This window comes from Seriola dumerili, unplaced genomic scaffold (assembly GCF_002260705.1).
Source record: "Seriola dumerili isolate Sdu_G_001 unplaced genomic scaffold, Sdu_1.0 BDQW01000109.1, whole genome shotgun sequence".
Taxonomy (NCBI): Eukaryota; Metazoa; Chordata; class Actinopteri; order Carangiformes; family Carangidae; genus Seriola; species Seriola dumerili.
This window is the reverse complement of record NW_019174364.1, coordinates 144,956-159,573: the sequence shown is the minus strand read 5'-3', so window position 1 is coordinate 159,573 and position 14,618 is coordinate 144,956. Positions and strand designations below refer to the sequence as shown.

The window sequence follows — 14,618 nt, the reverse complement described above, 5'->3', positions numbered from 1 at the left end:
CAGCAGGTTGCATTCAAGAGAGCACATTTGTCTGTCTTGTGTGTTCTCATCTCACACAGTCTGTCAGTACTGTAAATGTCAGGTGTTGCATACTCCAGCACAGGTGTGTGTATGCCCAGTATGTGTGATGGTTGTGACTGTATGATGCCAGTTTTCATACTGTGAGTTGTAAGATGAAGGTCCCAGCTGTAGTGCTTAGCCCTCTCATTGTCATGGTTACAGGCTGGCCTTCGCACGCTGCATGATATTGGGCCCGAAATTCGCCGAGCGATATCATGTGATCTGCAAGATGACGAACTAGTAGACTTTATTCCAGAGGAAGACGAGGAAATTTATAGGGTAAACTATTTTAATTTTACCTGACAGGAGGAATGTTTGTGGCAAAATTCACATATTGTGCTTGTAATGAAGTTCTCAATTGATGCTTTTCTCTCTATAAAAGGGAATGTACTCAGAGAAACAGTATTCAGCTAAATCTGAAGTAGATGCACTGTCTCTAATCTATATTGTTACAATAAGTGGCTTATGTTTCATGTGGTTTATTTTGGCTTCCTAAGTTTTTCCTCCATTTCAATTCCAACAAACTACAAAGAGTGCATTCATTTTGCTCACATATGTCATATGCCATAAAACCAGCTTCTGAACTTATTTTTGCTCATACAATTTCTGAAAAGAAAATCAGCTCGCAGACTTAACATCAATAGCACATTTGTTCTGCTGTACTATAAGAAGTAGAGGCCCTGGTGGTTTTACTTTGAGCGTTCCTCCACAGCGTAATGGCGGACTCTTCGGTAACCATCTCATGAACGGCGGTCATCGGCGATCCAACGGCCACCAGACCAACGCCACACAGCGACCTCTGCAGGTGCAGCCCCCTCCTCACTACGCCCACATGGAGCAGCCGGTGGGACGCCTGTCTCGAGCCAACGCAATGTCCCACCCCAACCACCATCATCACCACCACCACCATCACCACCGCCACCACAACTCCTATGGCAAGTCTCCCAAATCCACCAACATCAACCTCAACAATGCCAACGTGTCCAGTCTGCCCAACGGAGGACACCATCGCTACTATGAGCACGCACCTCCCAATGGCTACCCAGGTCTACGCAGCTCCTACTACGACTATGACAAGCCGCGGACCCCCCAGGGTCAAAGGTATCCACACACCGATCATCAGCCTTTGATCTGCTGTAGAAGTGGTTGTGGCCATTTTGTTTGGTGGTGTTTTCTTGCCAAATGTTGAAATTACATGTGAACTAAACATGTAAAATCACATCACGGCGAGATATTTTCAACACTGATTTTTGCAGCAGAACTTTCCAACTGTAACGTCTTTCATACACAGAGAAATCAATTGTAGAACAGGCGGAGATATCAGAAGAAGATTGATAGCACTCTTACATCTGTCCACTCAATATTCAACCAGGAGATTAGCTTAGCATTAAGACTGGAAGCAGGGGGAAACAGCTAGCCTGGATATGTACAAAGATAACAAAGTCTGCCTGAAGCACCTCCAAAGCCAGCAGTATATCTTGTTGTTTTTGAGGTACTGAGACAGGCTAGCTGTTTCTCCTATTTCCAGTCTTTGTGCTAAGCTAAGCTAACTGTCTGCTGCAGACATGAGAGTGGTACCATCCTCTTAGTGTATTTCCCCAAAATCTCGAAAGATTTAAGATTTCATTCTGTGACAGATTTTGTTCCATTTTTTTGGAGAAATATTTGGAAAAATTCTAATGATTACATTGAATTAATGTCTATCCCTAGTTGCAAGTGTTTTCCTAATAAGTCAGGCTTTTCAAAACTAGGCAAATTAGAAAATAGTTCATACTTAATACGTTTATACGTAGAGTATCACATTGATAATGTTTTGACAGCAAGTGTATGTGTTTCAAACCATTTAGATGTGGATTATGGATTCCCCCCTCAAGTGCAAGGCTCAAAAATAAATTGGTAAACAAAAAACAATTGCACAAGTTGTAAAGTTCCTCTTGCTCCACTGTTCGCCTGAGAGGCTTTCTCAGTCTTTTCATGCAGCTATCTCAGGTTGTATGTCAGCACATAACTGAGAGCTGAGGAAATTAAAAGAGAAAACAATGGGATTAGTTTTTATGCGCTGAGTGTTTGCTGCAACCACAAGTCGTGAGGACATTATCAGTTGCATAAGTGTTTCCTCCCAGCCTCTTATCAAACCTTCCCGTTTCACAAACCTTTATTGTAAACCCTTCATTCCATAATGGATCACTCTCATACTGACAGTTAACTTCATGAGTGACCAATAGTACACTTATCTCCTGATTTCCCATGCTCTGTTTAGTCTGCCGCTCCAGTATTGGGCTTGTTTTTCTTTACTACCCACATAAGTTTGGGAGACAATTTCATTGCTGCCACTTTACAAAAGAGAAATGATTTTTAGTTTGTTTCTTATCTTAAGAGTAGAAAATGGAATTGTCAACCATCACTGGAGTCGACGTCACGCTCTCTCCTCCTCATACATATATATGAGAATGCTGTATATGTTTCATATACTGTATGATATATATGTCACGCTCTCTCCTCCATTTTCTCTGTGTTCTCTCCTTCTCCCTTTCTCCTTCCTAACCAAAATGCTTTCTCTTGACCATCCCTCTGCTTTCTTGGACAGAAGGCGCTACTATGAGACGTATGTTAGGTATGTTGTTTTTCTAGGTTTGGCTCCAGCAGTATGTCACAACTGCAAAAGAAGGACTTTGTTTTTTTAAGTTTATTTGTTTTATTTTGACTTGGTTTTGGATCGATGAATGGTTGCATCCTTGCTAAGTCAGTGTTATGAGCTATATGCTGGCCACTCATTTGTCTGGTTATTGCCTTGTGTCAATGCTTTAAAGTGAAAGGAGAGCTAGCATAAATGTGAGTGGCCAGCATATTGCTGAGAGCAGCCCTGCTATATGCATGTGTCAAAGTGACGTGCTTGCTTTGAAGAAGGACCCAGAAGCTCGAAAAGAAAGAAGTGTATGAGAATGTTTTGAAAAATCGTTCAACTAGTCACCGCTAGTTCTGTTTTATGCTCCTATTGCACAGTCCTACACCCGATTCACTTCAAGAGTCTTAACCAGAGAGAGATCTGTGTTTTGACTGACCCGATAAAGGACGTTAAGGTGTGATGTTTAGATGACAGCGTGATGCTCTTCAGCCTAAAACTTCTGCCTGTTGTCTTGGTTTAATAAGGGTGGTCAGTTGCATCGCATCCCCCTGGAGGCTTGCGTCTGCATGGCAGTGCATGGCCCTATTCCAGTGACCCCATCCCCTTCTCCGAATAGCCACAGCGTGCATGCTCTGACCCCTGTGCCCTGACTTTTCCTCAGGTCCCATGGAGGGGATGGACGCCACCCCACCATCCGCAGGGAGGAGGAGTTTGATGAAGACCGCTACTCTGGGGAGTATTACAGTGGGGAGGAGTTTTACGAAGATGACAGTATGCTGTCAGGGGACAGGTATTAGTCTTTCTGATTGCCTGTGTAAATTCTCTTTTATCTGCCTTGTTCATTAAATTTAATCAGAAGAGTTTTGGGATAGTGCGTGTCAGTCCATGTCTCCCAACAAGCCCTTTATTCGATATTTTGACAGGTATCAGAACAGTGACACGGAGTATGAGACTCCCAAAGGTTACCATCACCCTGACAGTTACTATGACGATGATGAGCAGCCTCTCTACCGCGACTCGCGCAGGTCACCAAAGAGACGGCTGCTTCCTGCCACACCTCAAGGTATTTCCTTATGTACCTGCAGCATGAGTTACATGTTTGCCTTGATCTGTTCATGTGTAATATAACAATGGTTAAATAAAGTATCAATTTCAAATAATGTGAAAGAAAAAAAACAAAACATTTTTGATGCAAAATGAGAAACACTGTCCTGCCTGTTCTTGTGTTGCGGCTTCGTTGCTTATTGTACATCATTCTTGTGCTATTTATTCAATTATCCTATCATTGAAAAACTATAGGCTCTAGGTTAGTTATAAAGCAACTGTGTTACATATGCAACCTTGGGAGAAAAGTGTTTTTGTTTGCTAAATACACACCAGCTGTTTTCACTGTATGATTTATCCACTCACCCAGTTTCATATTCCTGAGCGTTTGCAATGTTGAAGCTTTGCATGCTGTTAAGTTTCCTGCACCACGTTACTCACTGGTCCACTGCTTGCTTGTTCAGGTCACAGGAGGCCATCCTTCAACTTTGAGTGTCTTCGCAGACAAAGTAGCCAGGACGAGCTTCCACATCAGCGTACTGCTCTACCACTGCACCTTATGCAGCACCAGGTAACACAGGTTGGTCTTGTTTGGACTGACCTACGTTATTATTTGACTGATTCCACCAGAGCTGTCTCAAACTTTAAGTTGAAATGAACTGATCGCATTTCTTCAATAACTAAATATCACAGACATCTGTTGAATAAAGGTGACTACTGTTGTGAAACAGCAGGAAGCTGAACTGCTTACATGCTCCTAGAGTAGTAGCACAATTTGACAATACTCCCAACGTCCTCTGATGCAGCTCTGTATAACGCTTGTATTCCTGGCTCTCTCCTTCCCTGTCAGGTAATGGCTGTAGCAGGCCTGGACTCCAGCAGAGCCCATCGCCTCTCCCCGACCCGCTCCACCCGCTCCTGGGCAACTCCCCCTGCCACCCCGGCCAGTAAAGACCAGTCACCATACTACACCCCTCTCATCCGTGTGGACCAGCAACACAGGGGGAGTACTGCTAGCAGCCATGTGTCTGTGCGCAAGAGCTCCTGGTACACAGATGACCCCGAGTACTCTCAGAGGACGTACTCACCTGTCCACCTGCAGGTGCCACCTGAGTTCCATAACCAGTACCACCAGAAGAGAGGCAGCGCAACCAGCCTAGTGGAAGCGGTGAGTTTGAGGCTATTTGGTGACAAAGGGAAGGGAGAGGTATCCCTGACCAGATCATTTGATGTATCCAGCTGTCAAAACAAAATTTTGAAAGCAAGGAAAGCGAAACGAGAGTCTGAAATTCACATATTACATAACATATTTTTTCTTTATATACTGTCGAGCAGGTTTTGATATCAGAGGGGCTTGGGAGATACGCCAAGGATCCCAAGTTTGTCGCTGCAACAAAGCATGAGATAGCAGATGCATGTGAGATGACGATAGACGAAATGGAGAGTGCCGCCAGCCACCTACTGAACGGAGGGATGGCCCCGGGCGTCAACGGGGTCAACGTGTTTCCCCTTCTGACTCCAAGGGACTATGAACTGCAGGACACCGCAGCCAGCTACAGCGACGAGGAGCCAGAGACAGAACCCAGAGCTCCTTATGAGGAGGACCTGGCAGATGAGATGATCTGCATCACAACTTTATAGCACTGGCTGGAGAAATCTGCAAATTAGAACCAGTGTCAGACTACAACCAGTGAAAATAAAAAAGAAATGCATCTGTTGGCTCCGACCAAAAGAAGTGCCTTTTACATTGAAGAGAAAAGGCATACAGAAGAGAGACACATTAGTCCCGTTCATTTAATTGTTCTCCACCTGCCAGCAAACAGAGGTCACAGCACAGAGCCACATACCATCCCGGCTGTGCACAGAGGGACTGACTGGACCCTCCTGTCAAAGGCCTTGACCTGGAGGTGACACACAGGTTCAGCCTGCAGCCAATCAGAGACGAGGACAGTGATGCCAGTGAAAGATGGACCAATTGGCAAAGGTGTGAGATACTCTAAACGGCGGGTCTTTAAGGGTGATGACAATCAGATGTACGATGTCATTACCTCAGTCACTTTATTAAGGTTCGGCATATCATGCAAGTTTTCAATGCAAGCATAGGAAGGCATATCTCCTCCCTTAGTCGTTAGAATAACTTGATCCCTTTGTTGTTAGAACAGATCGTTTAATGATTGCTACAGCTGAGTCAAAAAGTGAAGAGCACCAGTAGAGTTGTACCAGATTATGCAGGAACTAACTGTCCTACTTATAGCATCATTCAACTTGAGATATGTACTTTTGAAGCGACAAAAGCATTTGTGATAAATGCACTAGCAGGCAGGTTATTTTAAATTTTAGAATAGCCTGATTAATATTTCATAGTTGATATGCTGTAAATTGTATTATATAACAAAAGAAACTTTGTAAAGAGATATTCTATATTTTGTAATTATGTATCATTTAAAAGATCAGCAATATGGACCCTTGTGACTCCTGTTATGCTATAAAAGCAGACTTGCATTATTTTATTAAGTACAATATTCTGATATTTGTTTGCCTTTTATTTCTTTGCTAATATGCACCCTTTATTTTGCCTATGAAACAGCATTTTTAAGAGGTTCTGCTTGTGTGATAACACTACTGCACAGGATATGCAAATGGCTTTGATTTCTCAGCATAGGAGTACATGTGTTACTTCATCAAACCAACACCAGTTGCATAAGGTTAAGCCCCCTTTAAAGGAGCATTTTTAGAAGGCAAGCCTCAAGGATCCAGTGCCGAAATTTTATACAGATGTGATGAACACATTTGTTTGCATATTTTGTGCAGGGCATGCACAAGAATTTAAAATGCATAGTGCATTAACAATGCTGCTTTTTTAGTTGGTTTCAGAGTCAAACCTAGGTTCCGTCAGCCCCTACTGAAATGCCTTTTTGCTGCTGAAAGAACGAAAAATGATAGATGGTAATAACAGGGATAAATTAATATTTCTCATAGCTCATGCTGGGATTTTCCATGATATACACTACTCTTTGTTGATCATGGTGTGATTCCATTAAACCTTTGTACTGAATCTTCGCAGTCACATCTTAGTCTTCATGTCGTGTGCGAGGGCTCGGAGCCTGTGGTGGCAGGAGACAAATGCACACATCCAAAGGTCAGAAACAGACGATGCAGACATTCGTTGTAAGTGGAAGGACAGAGTGTGTCCTGGTGTCAGGATGCTGGAGAGAGGCTAAGCAATACTAAACCCCCCGCCCCTTTTCTCTCTCAGCCTGCCTGGTTCCTGCATACAGTATACCTCGTTAGGCACCGGTGACAACATATCATTGTCTCAACTTATCTGTCCGTCACAGCGTCCCACAGTGGAGTCTCACAGAGATTAAGTAGAGTTGAACCTGGACTTTGTGTTTTGTTTTTTTTTCCTCTAATCATGTTTATTAATGAGACCAGAAGGGTAAACTCGCCCTTCTGGATGCATGAAAAGAAGCAAGCGATACCCACAAGTTTGAACACAAACAACAAAATATCTTTCTGTTTTTATCAGTTATCATTTATTGATCTGTCACGATAAGGATACTGGACAAAAAAAACTGAAATGGGCTTTTTCAGGCATTACCATGGAGAGTTTGAATTAGCACCAAGGATATATAGGGTAAATGTGATCTGTTGTTCATGAGTGTTTGATTTGTAGGCGAGTGCGTTCTGTACTCTAATTCAACCGAATACTGTCATGAAAATGTAGGTTTTCCATTTTGTGTGCACATTGAAAGGGCTCTTTGAATTGTTTGTGAGTAAAAAAGTGTGTTCTAGTCCTTTTGTTGATGAACCGTCATATAAAAGGACCAATGCACATAACAGGCACATTGTACTATTCGTAGCAATTACAGTACTGATGAACTGAAGATATGCATTATTTTGTAAACACTTTTAAAAGTTGTGTTAAACTAAAGATGAAAAGAACTTACTTTTACCTCATGTCAGGGATTCCTGAAAAAAAAAGAAAAATAATGATTTGGTTCAGTCTATACCAATGGTATTTAAATATTAGCACATAGCTGTTTGTCTTTGCACAAGTAACTGTATAGTGCTATCGTTTCTCCTTTTTCTAAACAGATTTGTGTATTAAGGTGAGACAATTTTGTACTTTTTGTGACTGTGTGTATGGTTTAGTGGAATCTATATTTGTCATTTACACCTCACCTTACAATGCTGGGAATGAAAGAGTATTAAAAAATATTTTCAAGGTGCACTGTTCCTCTGTTCATGGGTAGGGAAAAAAAAATAAAATGGTAAAGTACCAGTTTACAGAGAAACACATATTGATTTGAACATTTCTATTAGTTTTCTTCATATTGTTATGATTATAATTACTATAACAACTATTAATGTTCTGAAAGCTGTATTTAAATAGAAGATAATGTAAAATATGTACAAAAGTATGGAAAGACCCATGGTAATGTTCTCTACTTGAAAGTCTTGATATTTGCTCCTTAATGTTTTTATTCAGTAAACATAATTTCTCTTAGTAGCAAATGCTTTACTATAACCCTCTAGGTTTTGTATCAATACATTTTTTTGTATTTTTCATTTTATTTTGGCCTTGACTTTATTTGAATCAATACTGATATTTTATTTTCTATTGATCATCATTGAATAAACTTATGCTGAATTACTGTTCTCATTTATTTGTATTCTGCACTTTTTAGAAAGCAAATAGACACTGGACACTGTTTTCACGAGCTTGTACTGAAACCATTATAGATGAGATCTTCATATATTAAAACAACATCTCAGTTGAAAAAACACAAACATTCAAGCACTGTGGTCATTGTAGATCGTCGATGTCTGTAGCAGGTGACAAAAAGGATGTATAAACTGAATTATACATATTTCACACATGTTAATGGATGGTTGTAGGTATGTGTACACTTCAGGCGGGAGATACTTTGTTGGTTGTAGTCTCTACAGTCGTTGCTGTTTCTGAAGTGTCATCGTCCTCCCCGGGCTCTTTCCCACACAGCAGGAAGGCCACAGCGTATTTATGGAACTATAGAAAACAGAATGAAACAGAATATAATAAGTTCAGCCCGAACAAGCTGTAATTTTCTTCTTTTTTTCCATGCGTCAATAAACATAATAATAAAATTAATACACTGAAACAAGTTTATATTAGGGAGAGCTTTAGAAAACTTGTTTTGTGCATGTGAAATGTACAAAAATCACAGTTGTGTGCAACGGTTACTGTTTCTTGAAGCACAGTGCATTGGGAAATTCTTCAGACCCTTTACATTTTTTTCACATTTTGTCATATTGTAGCCTTATAAATAAATAAATAAATAGATAAATAAAATAAAGGACAAACTGAAATATCACATTGACATAAGTGTTCAGACTCTTTGCTATGGCACTTGAAATGTAGCTCAGGTGTCTCCCATTTCTCTTGATCATCTCTGAGATGTTGCTAGATCTTGATTGAGCGCACCTGTGGTCAATTCAGCTGATTGGCCATGCTTTGGAGAGGCACACACCTGTCTATATAAGGTCATGAGGAGGAAGGAAATGGCTGCAGAACTCAGACAGGAAAGTTTTCTCTCGGCTTTTCAGAACTTCCACAGTTCACTTTAATTGCCATTTCTTAATGTTGTTTCAGACAGTGGATATTTCAAAGCACTTAGATTTATCATCAGCTGACAATTCCTAATAACAGTTCTTGACTTGCCTTATGAGTCCCAACAAGTTAATGAAGTTCTGAGTGTTTTATAAGTAGAAGAGAGCCCAAACTTTTGCACATGCTGTTTATATATTTATTTTTCTCCTATTTTTTTTCTAATTAATGAAATAAAAAGTCACAGTGAATTAACATTTGGAGAATTTTGATGTGTGTTTGCTGCATGGGTTGCACTTAAAAAACATGTAATTTGCCCAGGTGCGTCCAAACTTTTGCACACAGCTGTATATATAAGTAGTTATGATTTTAGACCAAATCTCAGAAGAGTTCCCTGCGACATTAACACTAATTCCTGTGCTGTACTGAAAGATATTCAGTAAAGCACCTGTACTGAATGTCTTTTCTAAGAAAAGGTACTATACTGTCTTTAAATAACACTAGATGGTGCTGATGCCCTGAAAGAGCAAAAATATCTCATTCATAAGTTTTTCCCCTACAATTTATCATGCACTTTATCATATCTGGATGGTCTCCATTATAAAAATAACCCGGATGGTTTTGCAGTACCTGTTTGTTGAGGTAGATGTAGATGATGGGATTGTACACAGTGCTGCTCTTGGCCAGGTAGACGGGCACTGTGCCCACCAGTGGGTGAATCTCCACATCAGGGTTGTAGACCACCAGCATGGCCAGGGAGGCATAAGGCAGCCAACTGATCAGAAATGTCAGGACCATCAGAATCACCATAAGTGCCACCTTCATCTCTCCCTTAGCTACTGCACCGCCTTCCACACAAGCCATCTTTGATACCTGTAGCACAGAATGAAAACAGAATACAACAATGTAAAAAATAGTCTGTTACAAGTCAGTTTTGTAAATTATTGGATAATTTGAGCTCTGTGCCAAAGAGCCAAGTGTATAAATGCTCACCTGGTGTAATGTCCACATTAGTTTTGTGTAGGATGCCAGGATAATGGCAAAAGGAACTGCAAAACATACTGCAAAATAAGCCATGATGTAGGAGACATTTAGAGGGTCTCGGTTGTGCCAGTCTGGTGCACAGGACGTCCCGACCCCCTCCAGCTCATACCTGCCCCAGCCAAACAGGGGAGGTAAGTTCCATGTGAGGGACCACAGCCAGGACACAGCGATACCTCCGACCGCATGCTTCTTTTGGAAGGTTATTTGCCCCAAGGGCTTACACACAACAAACATCCTCTCCACTGCGATCAGAGCAACTGTGCACAGGGATGTGATGCCTGCGGAAATGAATGAATATTGTACTATGAGAAGATTATGCAAGCACAATGATTAAAGGGTTATTTCTCTTTTTTACTAAAAACTAAAAACACATTTTCTGTGAACATTAAATGATCAGTCACGTCTTATTTTACACAAGGAAGTGTGCACATTACATCATAACTCTGTATTCGAAGAACTACTCAACCTAAGCTGTTCTGCTCTTTTCACTCACCAAACAAGGACACCGCAAAGCCCTCCATCACACAACCCGTTCTTCCCAGGGAGAAGTACCCCTGGGCGTTGTTGATGACAGACAGCACCCCTCCGGTCATGGCTGTGCCCAGGTCAGCCACAGCCATGTTCACCAGAGCGTAGTTGAGAGGCTGCCTCAGCTGCTTGTGCATGAGGGACACAATAATCACTGTAGCATTGAGTATGATGGCTGGACCAGTGAAAACAGCCATAATGATGGAGAGAATAATGAAGCCAGTGCGTGAGAGAGGGGGCTCCCCTTGTGGGTGCATGTAGGAAGAAGCATTTGACAAAAACACAGCTGATTCCATGGATGCAAAAACTTTAAAAACAAAAAAAAAAGTGGTCAGATAGTTTCTTCTTCACCTGGAGCTTCTGGGTTGTTCAATATCTCAACACTCCAGTGTGACAGCTCGAGTGTGAGATTAGATGCCTACAGTCTAAGAAGATCTCTGGATCTGGACTTACCAAAGAGTAATTCCTGCAAATGATGATCCTTGATCCCTCACCTTTTGCTTGATTGTAAAGGCACTTAAAGAGGATGGCTACCCAGTGCTCTTCACTGGGATCAGTCCACTGAGCAAGTGCAAAAAAACCCCAATAAACCCTCCTGACCACTCCTACCTCACAGGGGGGGTAAAGAAGCTGCTATTTTAGCTCTCTGATAAATGTTCAGAGGAAGTGTGTCATAACACATGGCATCTACTGTAAAGATTGATGGGGGCCGATTATGTGTTTTTGGTCTTTTTTCTCACCGTCTGTCTTTCTGTCACTGTCTCTTTTCTTCCCTTATACAACCCAGGGGTCAGTGAAAGTTTAATCACTATCAGTACTGAGTCAAGTCAGTTTATTTATAGGGCACATGTAAGACCACAGATGTTGTAATGACAACACAGAAGAATTAAGTGATATATTCTGGTATTACCTTCCAGTTGCACTGTTCTGGACCAAAGTCCGACTAAAAGAATGCAACAGCAGAGTGTACTGTAAACCCAAAGGTGGTGAGCAAGATCATCCTCCTTGGAAAAACGTTTATTTACAACACAAAGATGGAGGACGAGTTACAAGTTGAATGTTTTGAACCTGTTATAATACATCGTTGTACAGTGAAAATATGAATTGCATAAACAAATAACAAGTATAAGATGTATGCAGCTGAACTGGAAAAACTTTAGTGGACACTTTTTCTTTTCTATATCATTACTGAAGCAGCACATTTCACTTATTTAGCTTTAGCTGTAGGATGAAAGTAGTTGGAGGAGCAAAAGAAATTTTTAAAACAATGAATGAAACAAAGAAAAGAAGGATTTTTTTTAAAGCATGTAAAACTGTTTCCTTGCAATGTTGCAGTCAAGATTTTTTTTTCTTTTTTTGGCATTATAGTTTATTTCTTTGTCAGATTTTAAGTGGCACCTGGTTTTTTATATGTATGGATGTTTAAGTGTGTGTGGAAGATTTACTGCATCTGAAAACCATCTTCACCGAATCCAATCTGATTTTGGGGCTAAAATTAGTCCTCCTACATCTACATACCTTATCGTAGTTGATGATGATGATTTGGTTTGGGAGCAAACCAGGGATTAAAATGATGAAAACATACATCAAACCCAGAACACAGCTTGTAAATCTAAACATAGATCATACAGCTCACCAACAAATAATGTCTTAATCGGACATTTGCTAAACAGTGTAAACAAGTACATGTCAAATCAATACCCCGGATAGTCTCTGCAAGAGAACGAACAAGTTGTGAACAAACTTGTTGACGGTTTTTCCTCTCTATATATGTCTTAGAGTTGATGGTGTTTTCTGTGGTTCAGCTTTAGACAAATTGTCCCTGCAGCGAGATCTTAACCCCACTGGTATTCCCAAAATGGTTAAGTAGCCTAACTGGTTAAGCTTTTATTTATGTACACAATGCAATGTGTTGTCTGGACTCACAATCACTCTGGTGTTCTATAAATAAGTCTCAAATAAGCATGTTATCAAACACTAAGTCAGACGTGAGTTACACTCATAACAACAACCTAAACTCAGAAAAACAACAGTAAGGGATGTAAAGGTCGGAGTGACTCGTGTATGGGGATGATGTTTGAAGGTTTGGATCAAATCGGGATTGATAACTAACTACAGAGTATATTATTACTGCATTGTTAATTCCTATGTCACATATTATCATTTTTGAATCTTGATAACAGTGATATAAAGATATAAAGGCAGAAGGCTGAAGCTTTATAGACACTTGACTGTACCTGAATAAGACAACAACAACAACAACAACAACAACATATGGTACAATGAGGTGTGAAGTAATCTTTCCACCATCACAGTTCGCTCTCTCATGTGAGCCTATATATAAGTTGACTGTTGGAGATGGTTTGAATTGAATTATCCTCGGCTGCTGAGGGCATGAGGCGAGGTTAAGCCCCGGGGCTTAACGTGAGAGCATGACAACAGGTGTCCGATGTTTAACCTTCTAAGAGGTTTATGTCCAATCAAGTCAAGACAGAGATTACAATTTTGTTTGGGTTGAGTGTTCAACTGATTATAAATCTTTATGTCTAGAACAACCCTGGCATCATAGACTGGTTCTAGGGATGAAGAATCATCATCATCATCTCTCTGGTGGGGAAGGAGCCAGAGTTGGTCGTAGTTGTCGTGAAGCTGAAGAAGGAGGCTTTTTGGGCATGGCTTGCCCAGAGGTCTCCTGAAGCAGCAGATGTGTACAGGAGGGCCAGAAGAGACGCGGTCACAGTGGCTGCAGACATACCTTTTCAGTGTCCCATGTAGGTTGGGGGGGGGATGATGTCATTTGGCGCATAGAGAGGTCAGGGAAGGGCTGGGAGCTGAAACAGCCGCCAACATTTATTGTTTCTTGAACTTACGAAACAGCAGTTCAGGAGGATTTTACCGGTAGCCACATTATCCGCAGAGGTGTCCTCTTCTCCATAACAAACGTCCCAGGGGGTTAAACCCGACAGAAACAAAGAATAAATCAGTTTCACCTTAAAAACCAGTGATTCACCAGCGCTCTTCCACAAACACAGGACGTCTCGGGCGGAGCTAGCTAACATTTGCCTGACTTTTTTCTCTGATAACTTAAGAGCCAGACGTCCGATGACTACAATCATTCATCCAGTTAAAATATATAGTTGATGACCAAGGTGTAAAAAGTTATCTTAAAAATGTGGCTTAAAACTGAATAAAAATCAATTTTGAGCTTCTGGCAGGCAACCACAAGGCATCTGTAGGGGGATATGACGTCATTGACGGGCGACCAAATGACATGCAGCTTAAAATTTTTTGGAGATTAAAATCACGAATTTCTCATTTTGAGAATTGCTGGAAACATTTGGGATAATGTAAGTACACAACTCTATACAACTATATACTCTATATAACATAAGTCTACTCATATTTAGACATTTTAATGTGGAAAAGTTTTATATGATGTCTTAAACTATGAAACTAATTCTAGTAGTTGAAATAAACAACCTAACCCAAAGTTGACTGACTAGCTTTTTCCAGGGCTGTCAGCGATTGAATCCTAAAGGAGTTTAAATCGAAAAAAAAATTTAGGATACTTTAGGATACTATGACCTGGACAAATGAGAATATGCACAAGCCTCAGCGACTGAAAGCTTTTTCCAGAACTTTTCAGTTTTTTTTTTCTGGTTGAAACCCCTGCAAAAAGCTAGTAAGTGTACTACCGTGGATTTGAAATGTTCTGTCAAAATACTA

The 14,618-nt window shown here is 40.8% G+C and overlaps 2 protein-coding genes across 2 annotated transcripts in view; one reads left to right on the top strand and one right to left on the bottom strand.

Moving 5' to 3' along the window:
* Positions 1-5,404, top strand: part of LOC111222823 (voltage-dependent L-type calcium channel subunit alpha-1D-like) — a 57,644-nt gene extending 52,240 nt beyond the window's left edge. Inside the window, exons 39-46 of the mRNA XM_022746678.1 lie at positions 223-339; positions 773-1,161; positions 2,648-2,674; positions 3,348-3,476; positions 3,610-3,749; positions 4,195-4,301; positions 4,581-4,898; positions 5,066-5,404. Of these exons, the coding sequence (XP_022602399.1) occupies positions 223-339; positions 773-1,161; positions 2,648-2,674; positions 3,348-3,476; positions 3,610-3,749; positions 4,195-4,301; positions 4,581-4,898; positions 5,066-5,371 (1,533 nt within the window). The 3' untranslated portion in view covers positions 5,372-5,404. The remainder of the gene's footprint in view (positions 1-222; positions 340-772; positions 1,162-2,647; positions 2,675-3,347; positions 3,477-3,609; positions 3,750-4,194; positions 4,302-4,580; positions 4,899-5,065) is intronic.
* A 710-nt stretch (positions 5,405-6,114) lies between these two features.
* Positions 6,115-11,409, bottom strand: LOC111222882 (parapinopsin-like). Its single transcript, XM_022746778.1, has 4 exons — positions 10,858-11,409; positions 10,314-10,642; positions 9,951-10,193; positions 6,115-8,762 (listed from the first exon to the last, which is right to left on the bottom strand). The coding sequence occupies exons 1-4, from the start codon at positions 11,186-11,188 to the stop codon at positions 8,646-8,648; spliced, it is 1,020 nt and encodes a 339-aa protein (XP_022602499.1). The 5' UTR covers positions 11,189-11,409; the 3' UTR covers positions 6,115-8,645.
* Between the last annotated feature and the right edge of the window lie 3,209 nt (positions 11,410-14,618).

What these genes read in the sequence shown, in the direction of transcription:
- LOC111222882 (XM_022746778.1), bottom strand. Translation starts at nt 11,188, where the DNA reads ATGGAATCAGCTGTGTTTTTGTCAAATGCTTCTTCCTACATGCACCCA. An exon ending in TAATGTGGACATTACACCAG is followed by an intron (nt 10,194 to 10,313) that starts GTGAGCATTTAT and finishes TCTGTGCTACAG; the next exon opens with GTATCAAAGATGGCTTGTGT. An exon ending in ACATCTACCTCAACAAACAG is followed by an intron (nt 8,763 to 9,950) that starts GTACTGCAAAAC and finishes TGTTTTCTATAG; the next exon opens with TTCCATAAATACGCTGTGGC.